Below are 12,782 nucleotides of genomic sequence, written 5' to 3'. Positions count from 1 at the left end.
TCTATCTAATTAATACTTGGCTATTCGGTATGCATTGCGTACTGATGTAGTAAGTAGGTAGGTATGCTTAAAGTCTAAAGCTTTGCTAGCTAACTAACTAACTATTTAATCATAACACAAGCACAACCTTATATTCAGCGAGAAGGGTTTATCGATGTTGTGTTGTGTTTTGGAGGTTGGTTGGGTCGTTGATTGGGTGGGTAGTTAGTTGGGTAGTTGGGTAGTTGATCTTCTTGGCTTTGTTGGAATGGGGATGGGGATGGGAATTGAATGATTTGTAGGGGGTTAGTTTTGGATGATTGGATTGGATTGGGTAGTGTGAAGTGATGTGAAGTGATTTGATGTGGATTTGATGGGTTGTGGATTTGATGGGTTATGGGTTGAGGGGAATGGCTTTGGGGAATGGCTTTGGGGAAGGGAATGGGAGGGAATGGGAGGGAATGGAGGGAAGGAAAGGGGAATGGAGGGAAGGAAAGGGGAATGGAATCGCTTCGGAGGAGGGGGAGGAGATGGAAATTTTGCTTCTACTCAGAAGGTATAAATTATACTGAATCTATAGTAAAAGATAAGGAGAGAGAGGGGAAATGGAGGGGGAAATATAGGATTCTGAGATATACGTCGAGGGGAAACGGGAAAGGGGGGTGTGAGATGTGGTGGGTGTGAGATGAGGTGGGTGTGAGATGAGGTGGAATATGTATAGATAGGTATATATAGGTATGAGTAATACATTTAGTATTTCAGTATATTCTAATTAATTTCTTATTATATTTTGTTTTTGTATATATGTGTATACGCATGTATATGTATATAACCGGGGGGGGGTAGGTTTTTATATCTTTTTCCTATCTACTTCATTCAATTAGACACAGATACAGGCGCATCGCATGGTCTTAGCATAGCTATATAGATCGAATCGATTATGAATTTACTACTACTACTATATGTATATATCTAGATACGTATACATACAAATCTACAAATCTACAAATCCTTAACTTTATAAAAAAAACATCAACTCAACCCCCTCAACTTCAAATCCTCGGTTCGATTATCTTTCAATAAAGTCTATTCATCTCTACTTTTTACTAATATAGAGACGAATGAGTAACAAGTGAGTATCTTTAATTATTATAATATAGCAGAAGTATCTAGATAGGTATTTTAGATTAGATCACAAGTAGTTGATTATCTAGGTAATTAATATACATACTTATTTACTTATTAGTATAGTAAAGTTTTCAAGATTTCCAGTTTTCAATACCTATCAACAGGAGAATATATTTCTTAAAATCGTACATACATACATACGTAGATACATACATATACATCATTCGATTCGAGGTTGTTACATCCAAAACAAAAGAAAAAAGGTATCCATAGTATAATAATCCACTTATCATCATCGCTCACCCGTCATTACTAGGTATTGGAAAATAAAAACCAACCAACCAAACAACTAACTAACTAACATCCTTCCTTCCTTGATACAATACAAATGCGAAAAATAAAATCGGACCCCCGTCATCTCTCATTAGAATGTCGTTATATATACAACCATCCAAAAACCCATCCCAAAATCCGAAACTTTGTCCCTATTTTCGCGATATTTTTCCCTCCTGGTACGGATGGTATAGTATATTTCCTCCTCATATCATATTTCTATTATATTATGCCAAGACAACAAATGCAGCTGCAGCAACCGCAACAACGATACTTGTGAATTTGTTTCCTCCGAGGGCTGCCGCATCGGAAGAAGCGGAAAGTTCTCCGACGATGTAGGTAGGATCGTAGACCACATCGCTCGTATCCAACGTGCCATTCCAACAGTATCTGTTGAAACAGGCGGTGCATGCATCGGGAACGGTGGTGCTGGTCTTGTACAGCGAGCGGGAGATCACTGCGCAGGCAACGCAGGTGGGCCATTCGGGATCGATGGTGGAGTTACCCATGGTGGCGACATTGTAGCCGTTTTCGATGATGAGATTGCGTTCGGTGGCGTTGTAGGAGGGGTCGAAAGTCGAGACGTTGGATTGGTAGATGTAGGGCGCGTTGGGGATGTAGACGACTAAGGGTGTTGGGCCCGTGGAATTGGAGGGGTCGCAACCGAAGAAACTGGGGCGTTTGTTGAGTCCGAGGTTGACGAATGTGTTTTGGCCGGGGATCGAGGGGAATGCGGTTCCGTTTGCGATGGTGGCGTTTTGGGAACGCTCGTGCGTTGCGACGAGGGAGGTTCCGTTGGGCCAGAAGTAGTTGGTGTCGGCGGAGGAATCGATGGCGAAGATTACATCCACCCCACGGATAGGTTGGATGAGAGGATAAAGAGGGATATTTTGACCATCCTCACCACCATCAACCAAATCTAATTGAGTGGCTTGGGCATTGCGGTTGGTTTCATTGTTGAATGCGTAAAAGGGGTTAGGTTGATATTGCGCAATGTCATTGTTGATGAATCCGATCCCGTCGAGAATGGCAGTGAACGCGTCGGTGACAATAGTTGGAAGCGAACTTTGATTGGCTTGAATTAAAAATTGGTTGAAAAGTGAGGACGAAGTACCCATCACGTAGCCGACTTGATCAAAACCACGAACACATTGTTGCCCGTCAGGGATGGAACCAGCGGTGAAATTTGATCCAATATAACGAAGGGGTGCGAACCCATATGTCGTGGCATCCCACGAACCAAGCTCAAACGGATTGAATTCGTAGACTGTCGAATTTAGTGATATGATCTCGGTGTATGGCGAGCGACCGTCAGCGACGAGGAAAGGCATAGGAATGTCGCCATTGGCGAAGTTGTCCTGGAGTGCAATTGATGAAAATGTATAAGCTGGTCCACCGTCTGTAGCATTAATCAATTGGAACGATAATGCGCGTCCCCAGTAATCGGTGATCGAAGTATTGAAATTGAGAGGAGCATCCGCTTTTCCAGAAACCTCATTCTTAATAGTACTATAGTAATCAGCAGTACTCAAGATCTGAATACCATCATCGTTAGGTCCTTCGAAGATCGAGTTTTGGAAGTTCCACACATCAGAACTATCTCGTAAAGTTTCGACGCTACTAAAGTTGTTGGTATAGATTGATCCTACCAACCATCCGCCACCAGAAAGACCTGCAAGGTAGGTAGTAGCTTGTAAAAGACCTCCAATTTGCCCCGTGTTTGTTGAATTGGCTGTTCGATCATCGGCAGCGGCGACGAATCCAGCACCATTCAACATTGCACGGTAACCTCCTCCAGATATTGCGATACCGATATTCGGCAACGTAGATGCATTGCCGGAGACCTTGTTTATATAGGCGGTTGCATCGAATCCGGAAATGTTCATCCTTTCGAGGAAAGTTATCATGGGTTGAATGGTATTATTTCTTCGTAATTCTAGCCATGATGTTTCATTGGCAGATAATTCACTGGCTTTTCTGACTGTTGGTCTGGTATCAGGACAATCTACTGCTCCTGGTGTGTAGCTTCCTGTTGGTGAATCCGGTAATGCACGCTTGATAGCATACATCGGTGCAGCTAACACTTCAGCAGCGATAATTTCGGGAGATGCATCTCGAGGTAAAACCAATTGACGAGCTAGAAATGTGTTAATAAGCTTGAAGGTAGAACTTTCTTGGGCTAATAATTACCATCACATATTGAAGATAATGCAACCGAAGCTACTATAGCTCCGAAGGCTTTCATATTGACTTGACTGTCTTGTGTTACCTGTAAGTGGGTAGGTGGGTAGGTAGAATATTTAAGAGAAAGGAAAGATGAGAAAGAAATTCAAGAGAAGATATAATATAGTTAAAAAAAATTAAATATAAAACTTTCTCTCTCTCGCCTCTCGTTCTCTCCCTCTTTCCCGTACTTGTTGGAAAAGATGATGTTTTGAATCAAAGGGCTCAAACGGGAACGGCAAAGCTAAAGAACGAGGCTCGGCCAGTTTATATATTCGTATGACGCAGGCCCACGCTTTTTTCGGCCTAAACGTTAGTACGGGAGATCTACAGGGAGTCAAAGACGACTAATGTACGCAAATTTCCGACTAGTTGGTAGCTTTCGGTTTGATTCGTTCAGAGAATTTGAGAAAAAAAAGTAAATTGGGTGAAGAAATCCTTTTGAGACGAGATAGGTGCAAGGTAGTTGCTAGTCAAGCAGCGAGATAGTTAGGTAGTTAGGGTACCGGTAATATAAGAGAAATCATTAGTTCTTATATTGCTTGACTAAATGCGTTCTGATGAGACCTCAGCCTTAATCTTGCGAGACAATGTAGCAAAATTCTCGCTGGTATTGATTACATTAGACGCATGTATGTATTAGACGTATGTATGGTAAATGTACAGCTGTACCGGTCCACTAATGTATCTCTACCTTTCACAGCCTTGTATGAGAATAGAACTAAGAAAGTGCTGATTATGTGGGGAAAGAAGATGTAAGAAGCTGCGGTGAATTTCAAATTGCACACGGAGGACAGATGTTGGCTGCGGGACGTACTCGAGTGTTGCTAATTCGGTTCTTGATGACGGTAATGATGATAATGATTCTTCCGGCTACTTTTCGGGTGTCTTGTATGCAGGGGGAATGGAGGGGAAAAGGTACAGCAAGGTAAGACAGACCTCCTCTCCTGTCTTTGTGTACTCGGCAAGTGGAGTAGGGAGGTACCTACTCCGTATGGAATGAGAGCTATTCGAAATGCGAAGTGAGAGCTTCAGATAGGAAAACACACTTAAATCGAAGAAAACATAAAATAAAGCAGCCACTATTTGTTTTGCCTTACTGCGCGGATAATCGGCTTCTCCCGCTGTGGTGCCGCTATTCGGATTAGTTCGACAAGTCCGCTTTAATATAAAAGATAGTCTAAACTCTCTTTATCAAGAAAGCTCGGCGCTTCGGTTGGCAAAATCTCCTTTGGCCTTTGAAGAGGATCGAATAAAGAATACCATACATACCAGCTCACTCATCAATCAGGCAGGTAGTTGCCTCGGAAGGAGTATGAGATATGTGGAGTAAGCATATTTATGCAAATCCTCCATCCACAAGGCGCAGTCGTAATTCCAAACAAAAGCAAGCTGAGATCAATTGGGTCAAAGCCAAGTCTTAAGGGGAAAATGAGACCTGGAATGGCAAACTAACCCTGTTCTGTCGAAAATCCTTATAGAGGGTTCCCCAGTTGAAAAGCAGATATGGTACACCAGTATTTGGGCAGACTAGATCTTACACATACTATCGTATCGTATCGGTCGTATTGATCGTATTGATGCTCAGTCTTGAGTTATGAGTAAGGAATCGTATCGATCGTATGGACGCTCTGTTTTGACTTGACGACGAGGATGTTGCTGTTTGAATTGAGTGGGGTCGATAGGAGTTCTATCTATCCGGAATGTTCGGTAAAGTTAAAAAGAAGCCAATTTATAATATCAAACGAAGCTGCCAATGGAAACCAACTATACAAATGCCTCATCTCGCAATATCATACCGGTATAGGTATGCATTACTGCAAGGACGCAGCCATTACCATAGTGGCGGCTGCTTTCATGCGCGCGCTTCTTCTGTGCTCAATTCGGTTTGTTGGGTCTCTTGATAGGTGTTGGTGGAGTTTATCATCACATCACATTCTTGGTCGGTGATTTGGCCAGCGATTCGGTCAGCGTTGTCTTACAAACACATACCTCAGAACTTCGATTCGGATTTGATGATTACAGATACTTATTCTGATGTCCTCATATGCTGTACAATGCAAAGAGCTCTACACAGCCTTAGCACTGCGTAAGCTTCAAATCAAGTGACTTTTCCTGAATAATCATTATACACAAGCCACAAGTCACAATCATAACGAAAACATATCTTGGTATTCTTATTAGTTCATGTCTATACTGGGGTTGAAACTCCCAGGTTTCAAAGATATTGTGTTTTACGAAATGCTGTTAACGGTAGATGATTCCGTGTTTCAATCAGCTACATTGTCAAGTCGGCATCACTATAGATCTATAGAACATAATTGTTGTAGTACATCAAATCTGTTATACGATCGTTTATATATCAGACATTAGTAACATGCATGTACAAGTTTCGAGCACTTTTCATTTACCTAGAGATCTATAAATCAAATTTGAAATTTATGATTAAGATCTCGCGAAAGTGATCGATCAAGTGTTTTAATAGCAAGGTTATCATCTTCAATGATGGCTAGCGCAGTAATTGATCTATGCGGAGAGAGATGAAACAGTGTTTTCAACATTGGTCTTTACTTTTACTAGGTACATACACTACAGACTACCTCGAGACTGCTTACTGTTCGCCAATTGGCAATGGGCAGTTACTGGAATCGATTTTTACTAATTCTTCATCACCAAAAGTCAAGACTGCATAAGCCAGTATTTCAAACTTTGGTACCTTCCCCAGTTCATCCACAAATTGGATTTGCATGGCAATGTAGACAGACACGTTATACATCATACCAATAGCTATCACTTTCATCACTTTTGCCCAGTCCTATATACTATCTATATACTATCTATATACTATCTATATACTATCCAGTCCAGGCATCCCTCTCACCAGACCACCAAAAAATGTCATGTCGACATCTCGGAAAGCCCAGTCATCTACGCCGGAATGATTGCAGGTATTTCGAAATACGTCTGATCTTGTGGGGAAGAACTAGATACTCCTAGGTGTTATTCCCATCGTTTATTACAATTTGCATTGTATAAATGATCCCCTCAGGTACCTCCGCCCCGGCATCAAGTAAGTGTCTGATCACTTCGGCACTCTTCTCATTCACTATCTGCTTGCAAAATTTACTTGTCACGCCATTGCAAATATCTCTGATGATATCCATTTTCTCTAGGGCTTGGCCAAGTAGCGCGCAGTCATTCAAGCACTAAGGGTAAGCTTGATTTGTAGTCGATTGTGATGTTGATCATATGCATTGAGATGCGAGAGCAGAAGTGTTCCATTAGGGCTGGAAGAGCGAAGAAGTCTACAAGTCACGAGCGAGATGAGAAAGGACGAAAGCTTCGACGCAGCAATAAAACGGACCAGTATCTCCTGGTTGGCATTCACACAGCTTATCTTGGAGTATTCCTGTTCGTCAATGCCATTGCCTCTATGTATTTTACATGGTAAATGAAGTTAAATTAAGAGGCCATAATCATATACCTAGGCTGATAGACGGCTATTCCCATCCAGTAGATTGTCTGGTGACTTCGGTGTGAGACTGTGAAAACTCATTGGACGCCAAAAATTTGCCGGCATGCGTTTATAAACCTCAATATTCCGAGTCAAAAGACTGGGTGGTTGTGAATGTGATCTCGCTTGGATCAGCGATTTCGTGAGGAATGCGAATGATGTGAAATTAAATTAAATTGCATATGGATACACTTAAAGTTTATCTATATTCTTGTGCAAAATCACACGTATCCATCTTGTAACTTCAGCGGATAATCTGTCAACAAATGGGTATGAACAATTTGTTTTATTAGATAGTTGCAACACCCTGAAGAGAGAGCACTTCAGTTCCTCGTTTTGGATCTGAAGTAATGCATGTCAGCTCAAACTCTTATTAGCTAGAATTCTTCTAATAAATATGTCCGAGTAGGTAGTTGTTATTGTATGGCTAGTATATATGAATTCATGAAGTTTGATCTCATAGTACCAAATCAAGATTAACTTCATGTTCTATCATCTCAGCCTTTCTAGTTAGTAGTATCTCAATATTTATGATTTGGAAGATCACGATATCCCAAGATCTCACATATAAAGAGAATACAAATGCACCATACGAATCCAGAATGAAAACCACACATTCAAAGATCTTTTGGGCCTTGGTCTAAATTTATCTCATCGTGTAAGTACTGAAGTCGAGAGACAAACAAATCATTACTCGTCCCAAGTATCATAATCCAGACTATTCAATGCTCATAAATTCTCTTCACAATCACATCATCAATGCCGACAAATATCAAATAATCCTTAATATTCCCTATAAACAAACGCTACCTACCTATGAATTACCTAATACAAGTCAATGTGTCCCCCCTTAACCTAACGGAAAAGATTTTTAAATCCCTCCATTAGCATGGCCCTATTTCTACCCTTTCTCTGCTGCGCCTGCAATAAATCTCCAGCTACTTCCTCTCCACCACTACTACCATCAACCGCCATTGATGAATGCAATACATTCTCCTTTCTGACCTCTTCTCCATGAGCAGCCGTAACAATTGGCAAAGCCAACGAGCTCTTTCCCGACGGAGATTTAGAAGCAGTAGAGCGCTTAGAATTCAACGAATCATCCAACGAGCCCGAGCTCTTCTTGCTTCTGAAACTTGCAAGACGCGCCATGATTGGACTGGCAGTTGGAGAACGAGCAGCTCCCGTACCAGTACTACCCTTCTTCTCATCAATAATCACAGCAAGTCGCGAACCCTGTCTTCCACCGCTTGCATCCTGGCACAAGGAGTGTTCGTCTTCGGGCAACGGCATACTATCGCTAGAGTTGTGACGAGCTTGACGATTAAGAACCATCGGTCTGAGACTATCGAGCTCGGTGGCCGTGTGATCTTCTGCGCTCTTGTGAAGACTGGCAATACTACCCGAGCGCTTGGTGATGCTGGAGATGCTTGCATGGCTAATTTTGCGCATCATCGAACTTGCAGATGCTCGGACCGTGTGTTCTCTGTAGGGTCTGGAGCCCATGCCTGGGTAAGGGATGATATCGCGGGTCCAGACGTCGGCGAGAAGGGTTTCAAGACGGATGCGCTCTGTGCGGGAAGGAGCGAGGATTGTAGGGCGATGTGGACCGGCTAGGGATTGGGATCTGTTGATCGAGAGCTGAGAAGCGGAGCTTGAAAGAGAAGGTTCGGCTGTGGCACTAGTGTTTCTAACGATAACGCTACGAGGAATGGTGGTTTGACCTTTCATTGTTGTTGCTCTGTGGATAGAGTTGCGTCGAGCAACAGTACCTGTTGTAGAATCGATTAGCCGAAAGAACAGAAAATTACTAGAAGTATTTGAGACATACCTGGCTTTCCATAGACCGTTCCCATCGGCTTGATATCAAGTGATAATGATGCAGTCATTTCTTGCTGAACAGTGCTATTGCATAGTTTGCCAGAACGATCGATCAAACGGCTCTTCCACTCCAACTCTTCCTTTGCTGAGCATGCGCTCACTATAATTTCGAAGAGTTGAGAGATGTGCTCAAATACAATCTTCCAGGAATGGGGCGCCGTGTGACATTGTAAACCTAGATATTTCATGTCAGAAACTATGTGCAGAATAATGGAGCTTGGAGAATTCAAGCAAGAAGAGTTGGTAATACCTTTACCGTTATCAACATCCTCCACAGTGAGCTCGCTGATTGGAATACAAGCTTGAATGGCATAAATCTCATCTTGTGTTCCAGAAGGCTGAGCGAGAACGAAGAATTTCTCATACATGAGAGCTATGAGGTACTGTCCGGTGATGTTACGACCTGCAACAGTGTCTTGTGTCTGCCAACAAACATGAAGCACACCACACAAATGGTTCTGCTCAAGCATACGGACCTTATCCCGAGATCTACTTTCTGGCTAGGTAATGTCAGCAGGAGAAGGCAGGTAGTTGAAATTTGAAGACTTGCCTGGCTTGTAAAAAGCAGACGATCCTGCAATAGCCACGTTCTTGACATAGCAGTTGCCTTTTGATGATTACCTGCAGCAGAGTTCATTGTCTTATGAACTTCCTTGAGTCGAAAAAGCGCAGTCTCAACGGTGGTTGAGGATTCTGGGCAATCGCAGACTGGGCTTTGTTCTAGGAGACGACCAAACAAAACTTCGTATCTAGCAATACGATGGATAGGCTTTGAAAACTGTCAGCTTCCGAATATCCAGAAGACATTGTTCACTTACCTTGATGAAGTAATCATCGAAGTGTCTTCCTTTGCGGGAGCCATTCTCTCGATTATCAGTAGAGATGATCATTTCCTCAGTTGATCGGATCGCTTGATTGAAATCTTTCCATTCATCCGTGGTTCTATATGATGTGTGAATTTGCTTCATAACCTCACTATGCATGATTCCATAAGATTCATACAAGAACAATCCTGGGATCTGCTTATGACGTGTTAGTAGGTATTTGTGCCATGAAGAAGAGTATGATTTCCGAACCTTTCCACAGAAGACCTTTGCAATCTCTCCCGCGACCTTCGGATCACCAATGTGTCGACCACGGCTTTCGGTAGGATTTGAAGCAGGTGCTTCCCCTAGACTTTGCCATCTCTTGTGTCCCTTCACTGGCGGGTGGCTTGGTGGATTAACCACTCCTACCCCAGAAGACTTGTTTGTATTGGCCACAACTGTGACAAGTTCATTGTAGAGTTGGTTGTTGTGGTTCCAGATATCCTTGAGAGTAATGACAATGGACTTGCGTAAGCTCTGCGAGAGAATAGGGATGGCGATTAGGAGACCATCAAAAACCTAGGTAAGGATCAGTAAAAGAGTGAAACAGAATGGATCTATTGCAGCATACACGTATGAGAGCTTGAACATCATCAAGGTAAACCTTCTCGGTGGATAGAATCTCCTCAATGACGCCTTGACGTTGCTCCATGCGCTTAATCACCTCCTTATCGAGGATGAATGCCCGGGATAAGCAATTTCCGTTATCTTCAGAAGCTCTTCCCTATTGAATAATATTAGTCGTGTACCTCCATAAGTTGACGACGGGAAGAAGATTACTTACAGCATAGGACGCTCTACTGCTGTAGTCAGTTCGTTGATGGCGAGAGGACATGCCCGTTCTTGAACGTGGTGCAATACTGAAGCTTGCAAGACTGGTTCCAACACTCTTCATGTTATTTACAAACCCATAGGAGCTGCCCGATAAGGACTTTCTGTGGCCAGATCTCTGTGAGGCGATAGGTGATTCAAACAAGCTTCCTTCAATTCTATTTCTAGAAATGTCGCAGCTGGTTGTCTTTCTATGTCCACCTCGTCGCTTGATGGTGTGTAGAAACTTTTCGAAGGGATTTGTTTGGTTTGTAACTAATGGCTCTGGTTCCATTAGAATTGGACTATCCAAGGAGAATCTAGCGTGACGAGCGGCTTTCTCATCTAGATCGTGAATGACTTGTAATCCAACTTCAGCCAGGTTGCGCATGGTGCTAGAGACTCTGCTTCCCAGACTGCTACTCGTCGAAGACTTGTCATGGCGCCTGGTGGGAGTCATTGCTGCAATGTGATCATCTGTATCTTGATCGTCTGTACCATCAAAAAATTGAGCGCGAGCAGCAGCTTTCTCATCTAAATCATTGACCACTTGTAGTCCTTTGGCAGCCAAAGTTCGCATCGTGTTAGAAATTTTGTTTCCGAAACTGTTATCTATGGCAGATCTCTCCCGGTCGCCAGTGACTGGCATGGCAGTGAAGGATTCTCCCGCACGTTCATTTTCGACGGCTGAGTGACTGATCTCGGAATTGATGTCAAAGCTGCCACTGGTTGCAGGTTTCTCTTGGTGGCTGATGACTTGCATTGTAGTAGACTCATCTACAAATTGACTTATGATAGGTGCGGGATCAAATTGAGAATTTTCATCAAAGTGATCGTTAGTGGCGGATTTTCCTGGGTGATTTAAGGTATCTGGTTCCATTTTGATAAGCTCTTGGGGATTGGTCGATACATCGCCGGCGAGATGAACAGTATCAGCGGGCTCAGAGGTTCTTTCTCTGTTCCACATTAGCTTCTTTACTCGGACGGGTTCTTCGATAGGATCTTCGATGGGACTTTCAATTGGTACACCTTCTTCGTTGTAGTAGTTGATGGTATATTTGGTGTCGAAGGTGATGCAATTTTCTGGAAATTGCCTTGCTTCGTAGACGCCTTTGGCGGGGGGATCAGCTGTACTATTTGACCACCACTTCTGCCCAAGAGCTGGAACTTCCTCACCAAATTTATCTTTAATGTGCTTTGATGTCCCAATATTTGTAGATCCGCGAAGGGGTGTGATTTTCTTGACCAAGATATCAGCTTTTTTGATAACAGGAGCCGATTCGATTGATACGTCAAAAGCTTTATGTTCCTGGATGCAAGTTTCCATAATATTTCTTAAAAGAGAGGAGTAAAATTGAATCAAAATTGAATCAAAAAGGAGCAAAAGCAAAGGGAGCAAGTGGAGCAAAAATGTAGATACAAAATCGTTCCAATGGACCAAGAAGGGTTTGCCAATGTGAAGTTGTGAAGGAAAAGAAGATCAACTGAATAAATCAATTCTGATATCACAATGAAATGGAGAGAAAGAGCAACTCTTTGGGTATAAGTCAAGTTGGGAAGGTTCGAGGTGTGTTTGTTCTGGTGTAAATATACGCGAAGGGGTAATTTCAAATGTAAGTTGAGTCTGCAAAAAAAAAAAGTTGACCACAACAACTCATCGGCCGAGTGATACAATACAAAACAAAATTTAGAATCAAAGCATAAACAAAAACAATTGTCTACTACTAGATTTTCATGTTCAATTTTGCCGCAAAATTAACAACCACTAATTAGAGGAGTTGTCATAATTCCACATAGATTCTTATGTATCACTTTATCATGAGGTTTTGTATGGTCAAAATCACAACTCAAACAAGAAATACGCCTATAACTGCAACAAACAATATTAGTAAGTTGTCATCTACTCTGTTCAAGTGATGAAGTAGGGTATTTGAAAAGTGGAGTAAGGACCTTGACGCTACGAATATATTCAGACTTTACTCTCCCCCATTACCAGCACGGAATAGCTTCCCTAAAACGATAAAACTAACCCCCTCTTGCTCTCTCGT

The 12,782-nt window shown here is 42.4% G+C and overlaps 2 protein-coding genes across 2 annotated transcripts; both read right to left on the bottom strand.

The window, feature by feature from the left end:
- Positions 1-1,667: 1,667 nt before the first annotated feature.
- Positions 1,668-3,685, bottom strand: EAF02_000422 (uncharacterized protein; the record flags this gene model as incomplete). Its single annotated transcript, XM_038896470.1, has 2 exons — positions 1,668-3,577; positions 3,631-3,685. The coding sequence occupies 2 exons, from the start codon at positions 3,683-3,685 to the stop codon at positions 1,668-1,670; spliced, it is 1,965 nt and encodes a 654-aa protein (XP_038763329.1).
- A 4,347-nt stretch (positions 3,686-8,032) lies between these two features.
- EAF02_000421 (uncharacterized protein) lies at positions 8,033-12,061 on the bottom strand (the record flags this gene model as incomplete). The annotated part of the gene is made up of 8 exons (XM_038896469.1): positions 8,033-8,949; positions 9,009-9,233; positions 9,309-9,480; positions 9,531-9,827; positions 9,877-10,077; positions 10,135-10,443; positions 10,496-10,648; positions 10,709-12,061. The coding sequence occupies 8 exons, from the start codon at positions 12,059-12,061 to the stop codon at positions 8,033-8,035; spliced, it is 3,627 nt and encodes a 1,208-aa protein (XP_038763328.1).
- Positions 12,062-12,782: the final 721 nt, after the last annotated feature.

The sequence above is a fragment of the Botrytis sinoallii genome (assembly GCF_014898435.1).
Source record: "Botrytis sinoallii strain Bc 23 chromosome Unknown BSIN_001, whole genome shotgun sequence".
Lineage (NCBI taxonomy): Eukaryota > Fungi > Ascomycota > Leotiomycetes > Helotiales > Sclerotiniaceae > Botrytis > Botrytis sinoallii.
This window is presented reverse-complemented; position numbering and strand designations above follow the sequence as displayed.